The sequence below is a fragment of the Spea bombifrons genome, chromosome 9 (assembly GCF_027358695.1).
Source record: "Spea bombifrons isolate aSpeBom1 chromosome 9, aSpeBom1.2.pri, whole genome shotgun sequence".
NCBI classification, from domain to species: domain Eukaryota; kingdom Metazoa; phylum Chordata; class Amphibia; order Anura; family Pelobatidae; genus Spea; species Spea bombifrons.
In genome coordinates this window covers 1,780,153-1,797,452 of record NC_071095.1, presented here as the reverse complement: position 1 = coordinate 1,797,452, position 17,300 = coordinate 1,780,153, and the positions used below count along the sequence as shown (strand labels likewise).

Genomic DNA, 17,300 nt, shown 5'->3' with positions numbered 1-17,300 from the left:
AGGCTGTCTTTAAAGTATTAATAAGAAGGGAGTATTATTAGCAAGCGACGCGATGCGGTCTAATTACATTCCCTTTTTCCTCCACAATTGGCTGCTGTACTCAAGTAGCTTTTAATACATTGATTTATGTTATTAAGTATAAGAAAGTAATGTGTGCGTATGACTTGACCTTATTGATACTTCCATCAAGAGAAAACCCAGCAGTAATTTATAGTCACAAAGCAGGGTTGGCTTCTTTTAAAGGCAATATAATTCAGCAGGGGAGACAAATGCGCAACTCAATGCTCCTTTTCAGGTCTCGTGACCAGTGCAAGGGTTAACGAGGAATCTTTAAACCCAGTATCCAGGCTCAGGACGGTTTTAAGGAAACCAGGAGTCCATATACAGTAATTATTTACTTTAGGGCCTTTAAAAACTCCCCTACATGTTGCTTAAAGGGGTGTATCGAGAGAACAAAAAGTTATTAAAACATGTACATTGTAATAGTAAGGAAATAATGAGATGAAGGATTGAGGGGGTCTTAACCCCTTAATGACAAAGCCCGTACATGTACGGGCTCAAAATGCATTGGGTTTCTGGATTGCCCAATGTCATTAAGGGGTTAAAGATGTTGGCCACTGGATTTTCTGACATCATAAACAATCTTATATGCAAATGGAGTTTCCGGAGGTTGAATATGAAACTGCCAAGATACACCATCAGGATCCTACAACTAAATAAAGAATGTACTTCATACAGTTAAAAGATGTATTCGTGTTTTTTCTTGTTGCAATAAATTAACATTACAATAGATTTTGTAATGAATGTGATTGTGTTCAACGAAGATAGTCTGATTTATTGCGATTAAAAGGACCATCCAGCTTGCTATGCATTATTATGAAAATAATTCCCAAAAGGTTTCATGTGACATAATACTTCTATGGTATTTAATGTGCGTTGGACATGGGCACGTGCCTATGCTCATGATGTACTCAAGGATGGCACATCTGGGCAAAATTCTTCATGGTTTCATTAAAGTATGGTCAATTCATAAATGGTATTAGTTGGAACTTTCTTGGTCCACAAACCATTCCAACATTAACCATGCAAGAGAAGGCACCCAACGCCACTCGGTTAATGGGAGTTGTAGACTAAGAACAGTTGACGGTCACCTGCTTGTAGCCTCAAGATCAAACCCTTAATGTTTGATCATGAAAGTACGAGCCAAAAGAGGATGTTGCAAACGTCCATTATAATCCAGAGCGTGATGGTTCTCTCCGGAATAGCCTGGTATAAATTGGTTGTCTTTATTTCCCTTGCTTTCTACCCTCGATCCTTTTGAATTACAAAAGTACTCAATATTGAACTTTTTAGAACGTTCTATTCTCAAAGATTCCATTGGCTATACTCTTAGATTAAGAGAAATGCTGCCGCTGTTTAAATCCATTTCAAGGCCAAAACATGCCAAATTAACAGAGGAATTATGGTCTTCAAGAACGGTTTAGATATTCATGTTCTAAGTGTTAAGATGTCCATATATGAATTAGCCTTGGTATGCAAAATGTGTTTGTGTTTATGATCTGTTAGTGACCATTGAAGACTTCTGAATCACCATATGATAAACATATACATGTTATACTGCATTGCAACGGTGTTAACCCTTTCTATCCCCAGACATGCATTAGTAATGTGAAAAGCCTTACTAGCTCTTACTGGTGAACATTACAGAAAGTCAACCCCAGTGTATGTCTGTACTTTGAATTGTAGATGAGTCGTAGATGAGTTTCAAGCATTTGATCAAGTATTAGTGAACAAACACAGAAATAACCAGGAAGGTTTTTTTTATTCAAAAATCACTGTTATTAACAAATAAATCATGAACAATCTCCAGATCGTCAAGTTAAAAGTCCAATTTATTTTTATTTTTTTTTTAAAAGTTTGTCTGTTTTATAACTTGAAAACTGGAACAAGCCTTGTTTTGAACGAGCGTACAAATGGAATGGCCGACACATGCTGAACTCAACAATGTGACAAGTAAGGGAAAGAAAAAAAAAAAAAACGTCGTAATCCTTTACAGAGGAAAAAAAAAGCAATAATAAATATTTCACTAAGTCATGTTGAAATGACCTCTAGCCGTCCCAACATTTTAATCCATAATAAAAAAAAGTGCTCTTGTTTTTTAAACAGAGCGCAAATACCAAGCAATTAATAAATAGTTCCAAACTTGTAGTAAAAGACGATAAAACCTCCAAGTAAACAAAAAAAAAAAGCTCATACAATAATAGAAAAAGGTAATAAAAATATTTCGCCTTGCCGTACAAATGCAAACAACTTAAGTGACATTAATTATGCTTTGCGGTTCTGAAATACAAAAAGCACCAATAATGATGTACACAAAATCTTGGACTGTCTTTTTACCGTGGACTGAGATGAACCTGCTGGTAACCACCAAGGGGATAGCTGGCTTCTTGATTCTTGTTGTTGGTGGGGGCACACAATATGTAGCGTAGCACAAGTTTTCCAAAGTATAGGCATATGATGTCAAAGCTGATTGTGCTTGTGTTTTGTTTGTTTTTTTAAGTTTAAGGGCCTTATGCAAGAGAAAATAGATCGATTTTCCAATGTACAGCCACTTTTGTGCTTTTCTCTTTAAATTGTTTGTCCGTGATTATGCAGTTGTGTTCTAGGTAACTCATACAGTGTTCTAGACAACTCATTGCAGTCCATGCTGGCAATGTAGAGGCTACTCATATTGCTGGTGAAGTATTTTTCACATCACACAGTTTGTGTAAACATGACTTTGCACTACATGAAGAATTTGGCAGCCCCAATGCGTCTATGGGCTGATCTACCGGGTTGGCTTTAGATGCACTCGATTTGGAAATCAATTTTGCCTTCTTGGGAGTGGCTCGCCCGTTGTAGAGGTCCACAACTTCATCTCAGTCCATCAAACATTCAGGAATTTATGGAATGTACCAAAAGAAGTGAAGAGCTAAAAAGCACACATTTCATGGATCGGCAAGACCCGTTAACAGATAAGATCCTGTTCTTACAGGGGTTTGCATGGCTGTGCCTGGACCACTAAGGGGTATTGATACCAAATGTATCTGCATCGGTTTTGTATAGCTTATTGAGCAGAAGCTTTCTCAATAAAACATATTCGACCCCACCAGAATGCCACCAACTTTTCTAGCCGTAGGACTAGAAAGACTAATGGGTCTAAATGGAATGTTCCTTATTTCTCTTTTTCATCTAAAATGACAAATTATTGTAAATGGGTTGTAAGTACTTATCAGTCAATACCTGCTAAGGCCTTGATACAAGGTCCAGGCACCTAATGAGTTGTTATTTCCCTGTAGAAACAGTACTTTTTTTTTGTAGGCCAATTCTGGGTTAAAATAATGTACAACTTAACTTACTAGTGAACAAAACACCGACTGTTTCTGTTTTGTTTCATTTACCTAAAAGTTGTTAAACAACTTAATAATATTCTGTACAGTAGGACTTAAATTACAAATGATTCATGTCTTTTCTTTTTTTTTCTTTTTTCTTTTTTTTTTTTTGCAATATTTTATCCTGCCAAATTAAAAAAATATATTATGGCAGCATGTTTTTTGTGGATTTTCTTTTTTTCAAATTCACTAACAAAAAGGTACATTTAATCCTTTTAAAAGGATAAGCGTACAGTTAAAAAATTACAAGCTCCAATAAAAATACAGCAAGTGCCTACATCATGTGAACCAATCAATATTAATATCCATTCCATAGGGAGTAAGGGAGGAGAAAAATAAGCACAGATCAAAAATGTGATTTTTTTTTTCTGCAAAGCAATAACAATATTAAGCACTTTTTTCTACTTACTTTTTCTACATGGTGTAGCAATCACCGTTTAATCCCCAAATACAAGTTTCTATACAATTTTAAAATTAAAAAAAAAAAAATTTTCAACACCCAAGGCAGGAAAAAAATACTAAAATTCAGACTTTACAATTACAGTGACAAGAACATATTTATAGACCCACCATAAAAAATTTTTACTGCAACATTTTCAAGGATTATTTTTTTTTTCTGATTTTGTAAAATGCCCAGGCATTCTCGATTATTACAAATACTGGTCCACTTTTACAGTAATCAAGAAATTTTAATATATATAATATATACTAAAACCCCATCACCAAAAGAGAAAACAATATACACATGGGCCGTTATGGCATTTTTTTAAAACCTATTGAGCAAAAATAAAAAAAAAAAAAAAAAAAAAAAAAGAAATGATCGTCCAAACACACATACACACAATTATTTTTTTTTTTGTTGTTTTTTTTTTTACCCTTGTACGTATTGAATACTGTAAACGTATTTTTAAGACAGAGTGCACTAAATTTTAATGTCTGGAAAAAAAAAATAGCCGTTGTTCCTGAATTGTATTTTTCCCCCATTCAACGATAACTGGTAAATTGTGTTATTTCAGTTTCATTTCAGCAGTAAATATTTTTCAATCCGTTTTCTAAGCAGCGCTGTCCTGAAAAAAAACAAAAGCTGAAAATAAGTCAGCCCAAGAACGTTCAAAGTTGTGCTGGGTAAACATCTTCATTAAAATTGGGTCTTATGGCATTATTGTGTCCACTGTTTTCAACCAGTAATTTTTTATGTTTGTTTGTTTTATAAGTAAAATGTGGCTTTCGCTTTTTTTTTTTTTTTTAAACAAATGTACTTTTTTTCTCGTACTACTATTTTTTTAAAAGTCTTTTTTTTTTGTTTCACAAAAATGTTTTGCATTTTGTCTCGAAAGACTCGGATAGGAAGATCGGTTTTGAAGGCACTCGCAAAAAATTGAATGGCAGCAGACAAACCGTCCAATAAATTATATATAGATATCTTTTTTTTTTATAGTGTCAACATTGTGGATGCCATGCTTTTGCAATGCTGACACTTAATCTCAGATGTTCCCTTTATAGAGTTCAACCGCCGTTGGGTTGAGTAAGAGAATACGCTATAATTTCTTGATCAGAAGCCATTGACAAGACAGAACTCAAGTTTTAAAGTGCGGTCAACATAATTAAAATTGGTAACCTTTTGATCTCTGCTGTCCTCCTGGTGCACGCAAAGAAAAAAGAAAAGAAAAAAAAATGGAAAAACAATCTTAAAAGCAGGTGTCATTAATGGAACTTTCATTATTTAGAATAAATAACATTTTCAATTTATAATCCACAGTACTTGAAATAAGCAACCAATTACAATAACATAACGTATGCATTGAACAGCAATGATAACCCTTTTTAAGCGGGGCAGGTGCACTCAGAACTAACCTTTTTCGGAATGGGAGGTGGGGTAGGGCTATCTAACGACCCGAAAACCCTTCTTAAGGCTTATAGGGATAGCAGCGGAGAAATTAACAGTTTGTATGCCAGACTAGACAGCAGCATTGCTTTGTAAGGTTCCGCAGTAGACACTCTGGCAGCAAAAGTGTTAACTACGAGGAGCTGCTCGCGTTCTAGGATGTATTCCTATTAGCCTGATTTAGGGATGATCTCTGCTTTTTTTGTCCCGCTCTGGCTTCCTCCTTGAACCCATGTAACTAAACCGTTTCAAATTAGGTCTACCCGTGATGATAAAAATTAGCAAACTGTTGCATAACGTTCTAGATTCTACAAAATGCACCCCAATATGGACCGTGTTCTATGCCCAAAAGTTGTACGTTGCATATGATCCCAAGCAAAATAATTTCCTAAGTGCTAAGATTTTTATTTTTTTTTTAAGATTGTAAACCGCTGTATAAATTTTCTCTTGACCCCTATCAATAAGAATGGAAAACAAGAAAATCATAAATAAAAATGATATAAAAAAATAACTGATGGCTTCTTTCCAAGAAATTACATGTGTTTAGCTTAAATTCCAGAAAAAAAGTAGCAGCCCAAAAAAAAATATATATATAATTTAAGATATGACTCTTCCCTTTAAGGAATATTGTTTTAGGCTACTCTGTGGGGAGGAATAGACCCCCTTTGTTCTGAAGGGGAATAAAATACACTGTTTTTGTAACAGGCCGCTATCCCCTGCAGCACAAGAGCAGTTGTTTTTTTTTTTTTTTTACAAGAATGCACGAAAAAGTAAAAAAAAAAAATGTGAAAATAAATTTAAACAGCAAGAAAAAAAAAAATAAAAATAAAAAAAGTACCTGCACATGCCATAATTACAAATAAAACTCCAATAAATACAGAAATTATTGCACAGTTAAAAGGCTCCACATTTTTACTGCCTTATTCAACCCTCAGGTTTGACTTTAACTCTTTGAAGACACAGGTTATCGTGCCACTTTGCGACACCTAACAATATTTATACTAAGAGTTATGTTAAAAGGAGGCAAGTTAGGTCAGCTTTTCTCAGTTGGCAATAGTTAAATCTGTACATATTATATTGATACCTAGACCCCTGATTAAACCCAGATAGGGGGCCTTAGCTTCTTTCTGCCTGCTCAATTTTGACGTCATTCGTCAGCAAATGTTCTCCATGCCACTTTTTCATGTGTTTCTCCAGGGTGCTGTAAACACTGAAGGGCATCTGGCAAATGTCACAGCGGTAGACCTCCTTACCTATCTGGCCATGTGTTTTCATGTGGCGCGTCAGCTTGCTGCTCTGGGCACATGCATAGTTGCAGAGCTCACATTTATAAGGCCGCTCTCCAGTGTGGCTCCGGCGGTGGACAGTGAGATTACTGCAGTTCTTAAATACTTTGCCACAGAACTCGCATGTATCGCTTCGCCTCCCTTCCTTTGAGCTAGGTCGGCCAGGACCTGGTCCGCTGATGTGAGGCGTGCTACCTCCACTCGCTGTCCCACTCCGCCCTGAGAGACCCCCGTCCAGCATGTCACCCGGTGGAGTGGAGAACCGTAGGCTTCCGTTTTCTGATGAGTGCTCAGAAGACGTTGCAAAAGGGGATTGTCGTGAGTCTGTGAATCCTAGGAAGGGATCCTTCATGAAGTGCCTCGACGCTGCATATCCGACCAGCCACTGAGAGTAAACGTTTTCAGAAGGGATTATCGTTGCTGGTGGTAAGTCCAAATCTTTTTCGATCTTTATCCTTTTCGAAGAGTTGTTTAGACCAGAACCGGAAATGGGCATTGGTTTACGTGGGAGCAAGCCTGGAAAGGATTCACCTGAGCCAAAACTTCTTCCGTTGACAGCCCCTTCGTCGTTGCGGATAATTTCTCTCTCTACTCCATCTTCGTCACCTGGAATTCTCCTGCATAAGTCTCTTGGATCAGAGGACCGTTTTATGAAATGACTTCTTTTCTGCTTCTCATTAAGCATGTCATTGTATTGCTGCATGCCAGCTAGGTTTACATTCTCCATGACTTTTCCGAGAACGAGGGACTTCTCCTCGTGGAGCGCCTTTGCACCGTTTTCACGATTGCGACTCATTTCTGAATCCATACTGAAGCTGGACTCCGGTCTACTTTCGTTCTCCAGCTCCTCTTCCTCCTCTTCTTCTTCCTCCTCCTCTTCTTCATTTTCATGACCCAAAGAACGGTCACTTTCATTTCTAAAGTCATTATCATTTGATTTCCCTCCTTCTCCTGTTAGCTCGCTTGTGCCTGGCTCTGGTGAGCTTGTAGCTGATAGTCCATCGTCAGACCTGCCAGTCATGGAACCGGCTTTGTGCATATGTGTTTTCATGTGGCGTTTTAACTTGCTTGCTTGGGAGCATGCGTGATCACACAGTTGACATTTATACGGTTTTTCCCCCGTGTGACTGCGACGGTGCACTATAAGGTTGCTCTGAAACTTAAAAGTTTTGCCGCAGAACTCACAGGACTTACTCTTTGCCTGCGTTTGTGGCGGAGTAGTACTACTTGGTGGCATGGGGGGCAATGGTGGCGTACTCATAAAAGGTGATTTCGGACTTGGCTGAAAGGGATTTAACAGGCGATGCATAGCATTGCCGCGGTTCGGAGAGACTGGAGGAGGAGTGGAGTTGTTCCCTGCCAGTTCTCGTAGCCTTCGAGAAAAATCCATTGCTGGAGACTCAATTGCCAGAGGGTTTAAGCGCATAACTCTGTCAAAGGCACTGGGATGCTGGGCAACTAACCCCATTTCTTCGGCACTAAGGCGATGCGGGTCCAAATGATGGCGAGGGGGCGGGCTGAAGAGTGGCGGCGTATTAGGAAGCCGAGCCTCACCGAAGCCTGGATGATCACGGAGAATGGGTCCTGTCATACGTAAAAGATTAAATGGGTTGCTGTCTCCGAGGAAGTTCATCAGGGGGGATGGTGCAACAGTCTCCGGTCCCAGAGGTGGCGGGATAGTAATGCGTGGCGTAAGCGAGCTGTTTGCTGGGCTTGTTTCCAGATAGATTCTAAATCCGTGCGTATTTTGAGCATGCTGAAGCAGGAACCACGCGTTGTTAAAAGGCTGCTTGCATGTTGTGCAAATATAGCTTGAAGGCTCATCTTTACCTAAAGCAGACAAAAAAAAGGAAAAGAAAACACAACATATATTACTAAGACTGCAGAAATATAACATCAAACATATAAAGGCAGTAGGTTGACACTGATTTTGGGGGGCACATCAGGTGTGGATAATAAGGAACGAAGTATCAGCGGCTGGTATGATAATGGCGGGAGCCATATCCCAGACTCGCTAACTGGGGGTGCCACGAAATATAATCTAACAACAAATAAACACCAATATATAGTAAATGGTTTAGCAACCACTACATAATTTTGGTCATTTTAGGTTTTTTTTGCTACCTTTCAGAAACACTCTAGAATACGTTATTTGTAACCGTTCCATATGAGCCTTATATCAGGTAAATATTTAAAAGACTGTTGGCATAGTCAAACAATAGCAGATCAATAGGTGCTTCAATAATCATCATCTTAACACACTTTCATTGATTTTTTTTATATACTACAACTGCACAGCTATAAAACCCCCGGCACAGATAACTCCGGCACGGAGAATTACGCCCTGGCGGCTATTCCAGGGGTTTAAGAGATTAACCAAAAAAGGAACTTTCACCTAAACATTTTTTTTTAAGTATGAATAATTAATTTATTAGAATGATCAACAATGATTTTTTTTTTTAAACAGGGAATGACCTGTTCACGAGGACCAGACGTTAAGATGACTGCTCCCACGGTGGCATTTTAACTCACATATATTGCTTATTTTTGCTGCGCGTTATTTAGTGCGGATGTTTGCAAACATCCCTTGTTTATACAAATGCGGTTACAGTTGCAGGACTGCCTCCAAGCAAAAAAGAAAAATAAATAGAATAAATAGAATTTATTTCAGCAGATATTAACGATTCAAAACTTGAGTTAACTTTAAGGGTACTTTTTAAATTAAAATTAATTAAAACTTTTAAAAAATAATACCATGTTAATAAAAGGACAATGGGTGGAACTACAGAGAGACACATGAGCAGAATGTCTTCTTCTGCGTTTACTATACACTGCATGGCCCACCTCTCTCAAGGTTTAATATTTTTATTAGTTTTAATTAATGAAACTATAGTTTAAATAGCCTTTCCTATATATATATATATATATATATATATATATATATATATATATATATACACACACACACACGTATACAGAGAGAGAACGAGAACATATTTTTTTGCCTGCGTTTTTTTTTTATATTTTTACAGCATTCCCGTAGCAAGCGCAGAAATTAGATCCCTAATCCCTCAGAAGCTTCACAAGAAAGACAGGTACAGACAAGATAATTCCACAATAGCCTCTTTCAGAAACTCCATGGACCTCTATGAACTCATTCTACAAAAAATATACTTTTAGATCTTAGCCTTCCCCTACAATCCAGTATTTAAATGGGGGCCAACTTCAGCCAAAGGGAGAGCCAGCCGCCATCAAAATACCAAGCCATCGAAAGGATGAGTGAATGAGGCGTAGGGACTAGATAGTTGGCCATTATTCCCAAATCGCAAGACACTAACGGAACTGTAGAAATAAAATTACTGCATTAACTAAATAAAGTATATCTTTATCAGTATTAATCGTTACAAATGCTAATGCCTTCCAGCTACAGATAATGCCAAAGTGGTCATCGATGTCTTATCCTTGAAGATCCATGGAGTTGATCACGCACAACGTATTAAAGCGGTAGGTGACTATTCACAGATCTATCCTCAATTCCACCCTGATCATTTCTTGGGCCCAAACAAATGTGATCCCCAGATTGGGGGGAGGGGGGGTTAAAAAAATATTTCTTAAAAAACTGTTGTTTTAAACATTTTTTTTACGAGGCATATGCTCAACGCAGCAGCCACAGTCTGCACAAACTTGTAAGGACTTAACAAGTTCCATTCAGGTAAACCCGCGTTACAAAACTTACTTAACTCAATCGAATAACATAAAAGGACGTATTTCTTTAAAACGCCAGCCTATTCATAGCAAACTTGCTACGGCATGTAGCAGGAATTCTGATTCTTTTTTCTTTAGCCTGATGTCAGTAAATCTTGTTTTTTTTAAAAAAAAAAAAAGTAAGAAAGAAAGAAAGACAACCAAGTCACGCCACATTAATTATTTCTTTGAGCCGACTATGTAATCGTGAATAATTGCTCTAGTGGAAACCTTCAAAAATTAATAATAGAAATGTTTTATCCAAATTACGACACAGTTTTGGAGGACTCCAAAAACCCGCTACACTCTGTAGTTCTTCTAAAATAAACATTACATTTTTTTTATTAATTTTTTCATGAGAACGGGCATTTCCATATTTTGTCTTAAGGGTTATATATCCTGCCTAAAGCAATGTATATGTTCTTTCTTCACAGGAGCAGAAAGTCAAGAAGTCTCAGGAGGAACCAGGAGAACAAACAGATTTTGCAAGAAAAGAAAACGTGTAAAATTTCACAAGTTTTTTTTTTCTGCCGGTACAATCTGGGTTAAGCGATCTGGAATAATTTATTTGGCCGGCCTGTTGTAATTCATTAAACAGTTGTATTAGTAACCAAAATCTGTGTGTGGGATAGCAAAAGAAAGAACAAAAAAATGGCTGCATGATTACCAAGGGCATCGAAACATCGGCAAGTGTGCACACTTTATACGAGCTGCAAGAAATTTCTATATATAGGATATAGTTATATATATATATATATATATATATATAGTTATATATACACCTATAGTGTAGGAGGGGGTCATAATGTCCCTTCTGATTTATGATGGGGAATTACATCAAGAACTACAAAAGAAAATTTTTTAAGATAATTATCAGTCAAACACATTTGGAAGGATTTATGTGACAAAACGTAGCATATTTGAAATTGCATTAGTAATTTGTGAAGGGGCCAGGGGGAAGCATTTTTGTCCTGGACTCATTACTTCCTGTTTCGGATACATTTCCTGCCGTCAATATGCTGAAGAGTTCACACGTGTATACGAGTATTTTGGAGAATGTAAAAGAATTTTTTATTATTTTTTTCACTGGTGGTCACGGCTTCCCTTTAAACAAAAAGGAAGTTTGTTTTTTTGGAGCAATCTGTGTATATGTGTAGCGATACACATGGCACCATTTGCTAAGCTACAGGTTTCTTCTTAAAGTAAATGTAGGTGTTTGGTGATAACATAGACATGTCACCAGAATGAGGTCATTGTAATCAAGGAACGTGCTTGCTTAAGACTTAGAAAGTGAAATGCATACATCAAGGATTCGAATGATGATAGTTATTGCGGGAATGATGACTCTAGCACCATAAAACTTTATAAACTATGTTGAAACAGAAACCGATAAGAGAATATAATGGGATCTAAACTATGATGATGATGTTTGTGGTCAACCAAACATCTAGGAGTCTTGTTGGAAGCCAAAGTCACTCCAGCCACACACAGGCGGTGGGACTTCTACACCCTTCTACGCGTAGTCGTCCTATGCTTATGTTTAGTGGATTGTAGTAGCTAGTACTTGGAGGTACGTGACTATAAATATACAGTGTGGGATGGATAGAAAATGAAGCCCTGGGGTGACAAAAAAAGCTAAACTAATTGACATTGAACGTTCCAATTCTATTATAATTTCTTGTTCTTCTACTAGAACTCTGAAACAGAACTCTGGCTCAGGTAACCAATAATTCTTATTTACTGAAGACTTTTCTGTCAGTTAACCTTTCTCAAGGAAAGTCGTATGGTTTCTTAGTTCTCCTTTTCAGCCTATTGCATGCTTAATGTAATTCTGCTAAAGATTTGTTATTTTTCTTAAGAATGGGTCAACAGCAGCCATCAGATCTCAAAGAATTCCAAGAACAGGCCCAATATGTGTAACAGGTGAAAGGGTTTCAAAAGTAAAGACTTAGGATAGTTTTTTAGGGGGAATGATTATTTATCATAGGATATATTATTTATATATATATATATATATATATATATTATTTATTGTTTTATATAGCGCCATCAAATTCCGTAGCGCTGTACAACGGGTAGACAGGATATAACAAGAAGTATATAACATAACAATTTGAATTACAGAAACAACAGGTGAGGAGGGCCTTGCTCAAAGGAGCTTACAATCTATATATACAGAGAGAGAGCGCATAGCCACATTGCCTATGTCACAAATTAAGAAGCGACGGCAATTGTTACAAAACAAAAATAATATCGCTAGCCCATGGCGAGACCACTTCTTTCAAAGTGTTACATAAACAGAGACAAGTGATTTTTTCCCCCAGTCTCCCAGTTACCGCACCATTATACACGCTGGGTCATTCTATAAAAACATCGAGACTGCTCCAACATTAATTGGTTTAACTATTAGATCATACCTGTCTTCATAAAAAAAAAAAAAACAATAGGTGTCACGCATATATTTCCTAATACAATAAACCCCTATTTTATTTTTGGGTATAAATGTCCTATTTTACTGATAATTAAACCCTTTGTTTCGTGTTACAGTCTAAATGTGAACAGTGATTTATTAAACGGTGAAAAATAAAAACCAATACCAGAGCGTGATTTCTTTTTCTCTCTCTCTGCTCCAAAATACTAGGATGCATGCCAAACGATGTAAATTTTATTTTAATGTACTGTACATTTAGCTGCGTGGAGATAATTGACATTATAGAGAGCCTGAATGCTGTATTATATAGGTTATCTAATACAAAGGGGACTCATTATCTGAGCAGTGCAAACAAGGAGTAATATATGTATATTGTTCGGAGTGACATTATAGAAAAAGCGATCATATCCGCTGGGATTTATAGAACACAAGAAAACAGCAGACACGAACTTGTAAATTTCCTTCAATTGTCTCGCAAGTTAAAGGTTACTCTCTTGATCTGAATAAGTAATAAAACATAATAGACGGAGGTCGTTGAGAAAGTTTGAATATTTAAATTACGTATAATAAGGGAAAATTATAGGGTAGGAACCGGGCCTTGTAATTGTTGATGACAAGTAGGGTATGTACGGATTTTTTTTTTCTGGCTTCCCAGAGGTGGAATATTCTAACTTAGCATCATCTTCTCAAGACAACGAGCGCTCTGCTTGTTTTCTCTTTTTCTTAAAGTCCTCATTTGCACAATGACAAAGAAAAGTATAATTCTATTTATTTCCAGATTGAATTGTTTCAATCCTTTTTTTGGTTAAATTCATTCACGGTGAAGAGGAGGGTGGAGTATAAAACGTGGAAAACAAAAATGCATTCCCCCCCGACGTCGTTCGCCGTCATCATCTTGACCCTTCTCGCATGTAGGTAACAAATTAATTAACCGAAGGAAGTCGCACGCCTATGACATCATCTTTTTGTTTAACCCACAGCTTGAAAAGGTTACACGCATAAAAAAAAAAAAAAAAAAAAAAAAAAAAAAAAAAAAAGGAACTCTCGGGTCCCGTGGCTACCAAACAAAAAACAAGGTAGGGAGTCAATATTGAAATGAGCTAATCTCCTTTTTCTAGAGCAGCGGCACGTTCTGTTGGAGGAAAAGGTTTTCACCTCGTCTAAATACGACAGTCTGTTCAGGTTAACCAACTGCAGTGTAAGAATAGCTCCTGCCGACTTGTCACCAAGCACAAAAGTCATCAACGACTGAATGTTCTTTCCTGCACCGCAATTAAGACGAATCAATACGACGTGCCACAAATGGTATTTTATTCTCAATAAGAACTCGGGCTCAGTTTATTCAGAATATTTTAGCGCTTCCCTGGGGGATTTTGGTCCAACGCAGATGGCAAATAAAGTATTCTGCCTAGGGCTAGAGCACATTATGCTAATTCTAATGTCAGATGTACTTTAATATACAGCTCTATTTAATCACCCCATTATTTCACATTTCCATATGAAAAACCTGCGGCACTTCTGCAGAGCTTTCAGTAGCCTGACAATGCCAACTCCCTTCATCTACCTCACTGAGAAATAGAAAGGAACGCCGGTCAATCTTGCCGGGGCTGAATGCGTTTACCGTTTTCACCCTTTGTAGGCTGATGGAATCAGTAAGGATCCTAGTTGCATGCCAACATACAGCGTTCCAACAAGTAAAGTGAAGGATTACTTAAGACAGGGGCCAATCGCGAGCAAAGTTCTGGAACCTCGGAAAAGAATTCCATCAACATCCTCAATATGGTTCTTGTAATGTTATTGGACCTCTAGTGCAAACCGCCATCGATACAACATACAGAAGTCTATTTAACCACCTAGCACACATACATGTCCAAAAAGATGCCCTCAACAATCCAAAAACATAGTCATTAGTAATTAAAAAACTAAAATAATATAACCTAAACAGGACAAAACCTAAACACTGGAGAGTTCATGGGGCTTGATGACCAGATATGGTGACCTAATATTTTGGTCCCATACTGTACATATACCATAATATATATATATAATTAAATTGTGTATGTTGCAGGTTTATACTTTTATACTTAGAACTAATAAGGATGGATCCAATGCTGGACAATTGCCATGGCACCTGAAATATTTCTGCTGGATCCTAACCTTTTGGTCCCCCGTATTGATCTTTAGAGAAGTGCCTTCTCCTGGCTGCGAAAGAAAACCTCAAACTGGGTCAAACAGTTTCCCGTCTGGCTCTCAAGTTCCCCATCGATATCTCTGCCCTAGATATATGAATAAAATGGATCTTGTTATGGCCCAAGCCATAAATCGGGAGACATTCTGTTGTTGTTCTTCTACCTGTCAGCTTGAAGCTGGCCTTGATCCAACTATGAGCCATCAGTCGAGGAAACCAGAACAACAACAATAAGCAAGAGGGGGGAAAGATAATTTAACGGGTAGAAATACTCCAGTAGATCATGAAAATAGGAAGGGGAATGCTATACCGATACAGATGGGTGTTTATTAAATATACATGGGTTTTTTTCCCCCGTTTATTGAGTTGTAAAATGTAGGGTTTGGGGGAAATGACAGATCTGCTTTATATGTTATCCTCTCCTGACAAAGGCAGGCTAGCAATGTACCAGTGATAGGAAAAGACAAAGGAGACGCCAAAATATTTTGTAAATTAACATAGTAATAAATCAGCAAAAAACATAAAAGACCTTAAAATATCCCAAATGAAAAACTCAGTATTTACCAAGCAACAAGCAAAAAAAAAAAAAACCTGTATACACGCAACGAATGGATCTGATTTAATGTTACGTCACAGCACGCTGAGCAACTTGGGTGCTAAGTTCGGTCTCTTTCTTTTTTTTTTCCCCTCTCTTTCTTTTTTTTCTTTTTTTTTTTTTTTAGCGCTGGCAAAATACTGTGGAAAAAGCGTCCAGGCAAAACAAAATGCCTTCCTTCTTTGGATCAGTATTCATTACATAAGAGACGGAATTAAAAAATGTGAAGAATCTAAAATCCTACGAGAGACCGCTGCCTAAAAGCTATTTTTAAAACAATCAGCGCTGCAATAGAAACACGAGAACGAGAGTCAATTTTTCCTCTATTTGCAGAAGTGCGCCGGTTCTCGCTGGAAAGCAGCCTGTGTTTTCTTTGGCTGTTGTTCATACGCTGCCTTGGCAGGCGCAGCTTGGAGAGCACACAGTGAATATCTCTCTTGCATACAGTAGCACACTCAGTATAAACGTCCTAGCCACGCGTTTTCCAATAACACGAAACGAGCCTGAGAAACAAATTCCCCGTTTGGGGAAACCAGGAATCCTAGCAGCGTTTTTTTTTTTTTCTCCTTCAAAACTACAAGACTCGTCCAGCTGGGACCGAAACTTGTACGTGTCAGAGCGGAACAAGCATTCTACCGGGCGACCAGAACGTCGACATAAAATCAGGTTCTAATGAAAGATAGCCCCTTTTTCCCTTGCCAAAAACACTTGGTTTTTTTTTTTATCTGCTGGGGTTTTCCGTGAAACTCTGCAGTTATGAAGCAAAATCGTGTGCCTTCTGGCCAAAACATATAATATTCTGACAACCCTGTGAATCTTTGGAGGTCTGCAACGCTACAAGATCACAGCTGCTTGTCTCTGCAATCTGCGCTATGTAATATTCATTTAGATTTTTAGCTGTTGGATATTAAAGAAGACTTCCAAAACAGTCTACTTTAAAATCCTGTCCTATTTCCCAAACGCGTTATTAGGGTGCAAAGGAGAAAAATAATCTTAAATCACCACATCGGATTCTTTGTATCAAAAAAGCCCAAAAACCTCATTTTTTTTTAGCTACCAGGGTAAACACTTTCCCTGGCTGCATGTGTCAAGATCTCATGTCTTTGTTACAAGTCATTTTCAATTAACGGAGAACTGACAGATAAAAATGAGTTTTGGCTCTCTGGCATAAAGGGAATTAAAATCCTACATCCAGGTTAAATGCTGAACTCTTTATTACATAAATTGGTAATTTCTGGTCTTTTAATTCACATATTCTATGTTTCCTCTGTGATCATAATGTTTACGTGTTGTTTTTATACCTACTGTTCTATTATACATACATATACACACACATACACATATACACACCAAGCATGTTTTTTGTGATTTTTAACTCCACCGGTGCCGTGCTCAATAAACTACGTTACAAAGTTGGCATAAAAGAGTAGTCTTTGAAGGATCAGATATTAAACAAGGGACCTTCATGATCCTGACATCTCCATCCATCTTCCTTTCTTCCCCTTTCTTACAGAAAAAAATATAAAAGATGATTATCTAAGTATTTGAAGCCCTCTACCTGCTTTGATGTTCCTCCTAGCTTGGCGTTGATTGCAAGACATTTTTACACAATGTTTTATATCTCGAGTAGCGAAGGTCAACGCCATAAAGCCGATATTTACTATAACTTTTGCTGCAGTTCTCTTGGGTTACTGCAGTGTTTTTTTTTAATTCTTAAAAAAAAAACAACCAAGCGTAAGG

General features: G+C 37.5%; 1 protein-coding gene across 4 annotated transcripts in view; it reads right to left on the bottom strand.

Moving 5' to 3' along the window:
* Positions 1–1,803: 1,803 nt before the first annotated feature.
* The window catches only part of BCL11B (BCL11 transcription factor B), a 62,226-nt gene continuing 46,729 nt past the window's right edge, over positions 1,804–17,300 (bottom strand). For 2 of the 4 annotated variants that reach the window (XM_053474892.1, XM_053474894.1), the window contains exons 3-4: positions 6,570–8,432; positions 1,804–4,498 (exon numbers count right to left, since the gene is read on the bottom strand). In XM_053474892.1, coding sequence (XP_053330867.1) covers positions 4,455–4,498; positions 6,570–8,432 — 1,907 coding nt within the window. In that variant the 3' untranslated portion in view covers positions 1,804–4,454. Of the gene's footprint in view, positions 8,433–17,300 lie in introns of all 4 variants that reach the window. The other 2 variants (XM_053474893.1, XM_053474891.1) reach the window with 2 other exon arrangements.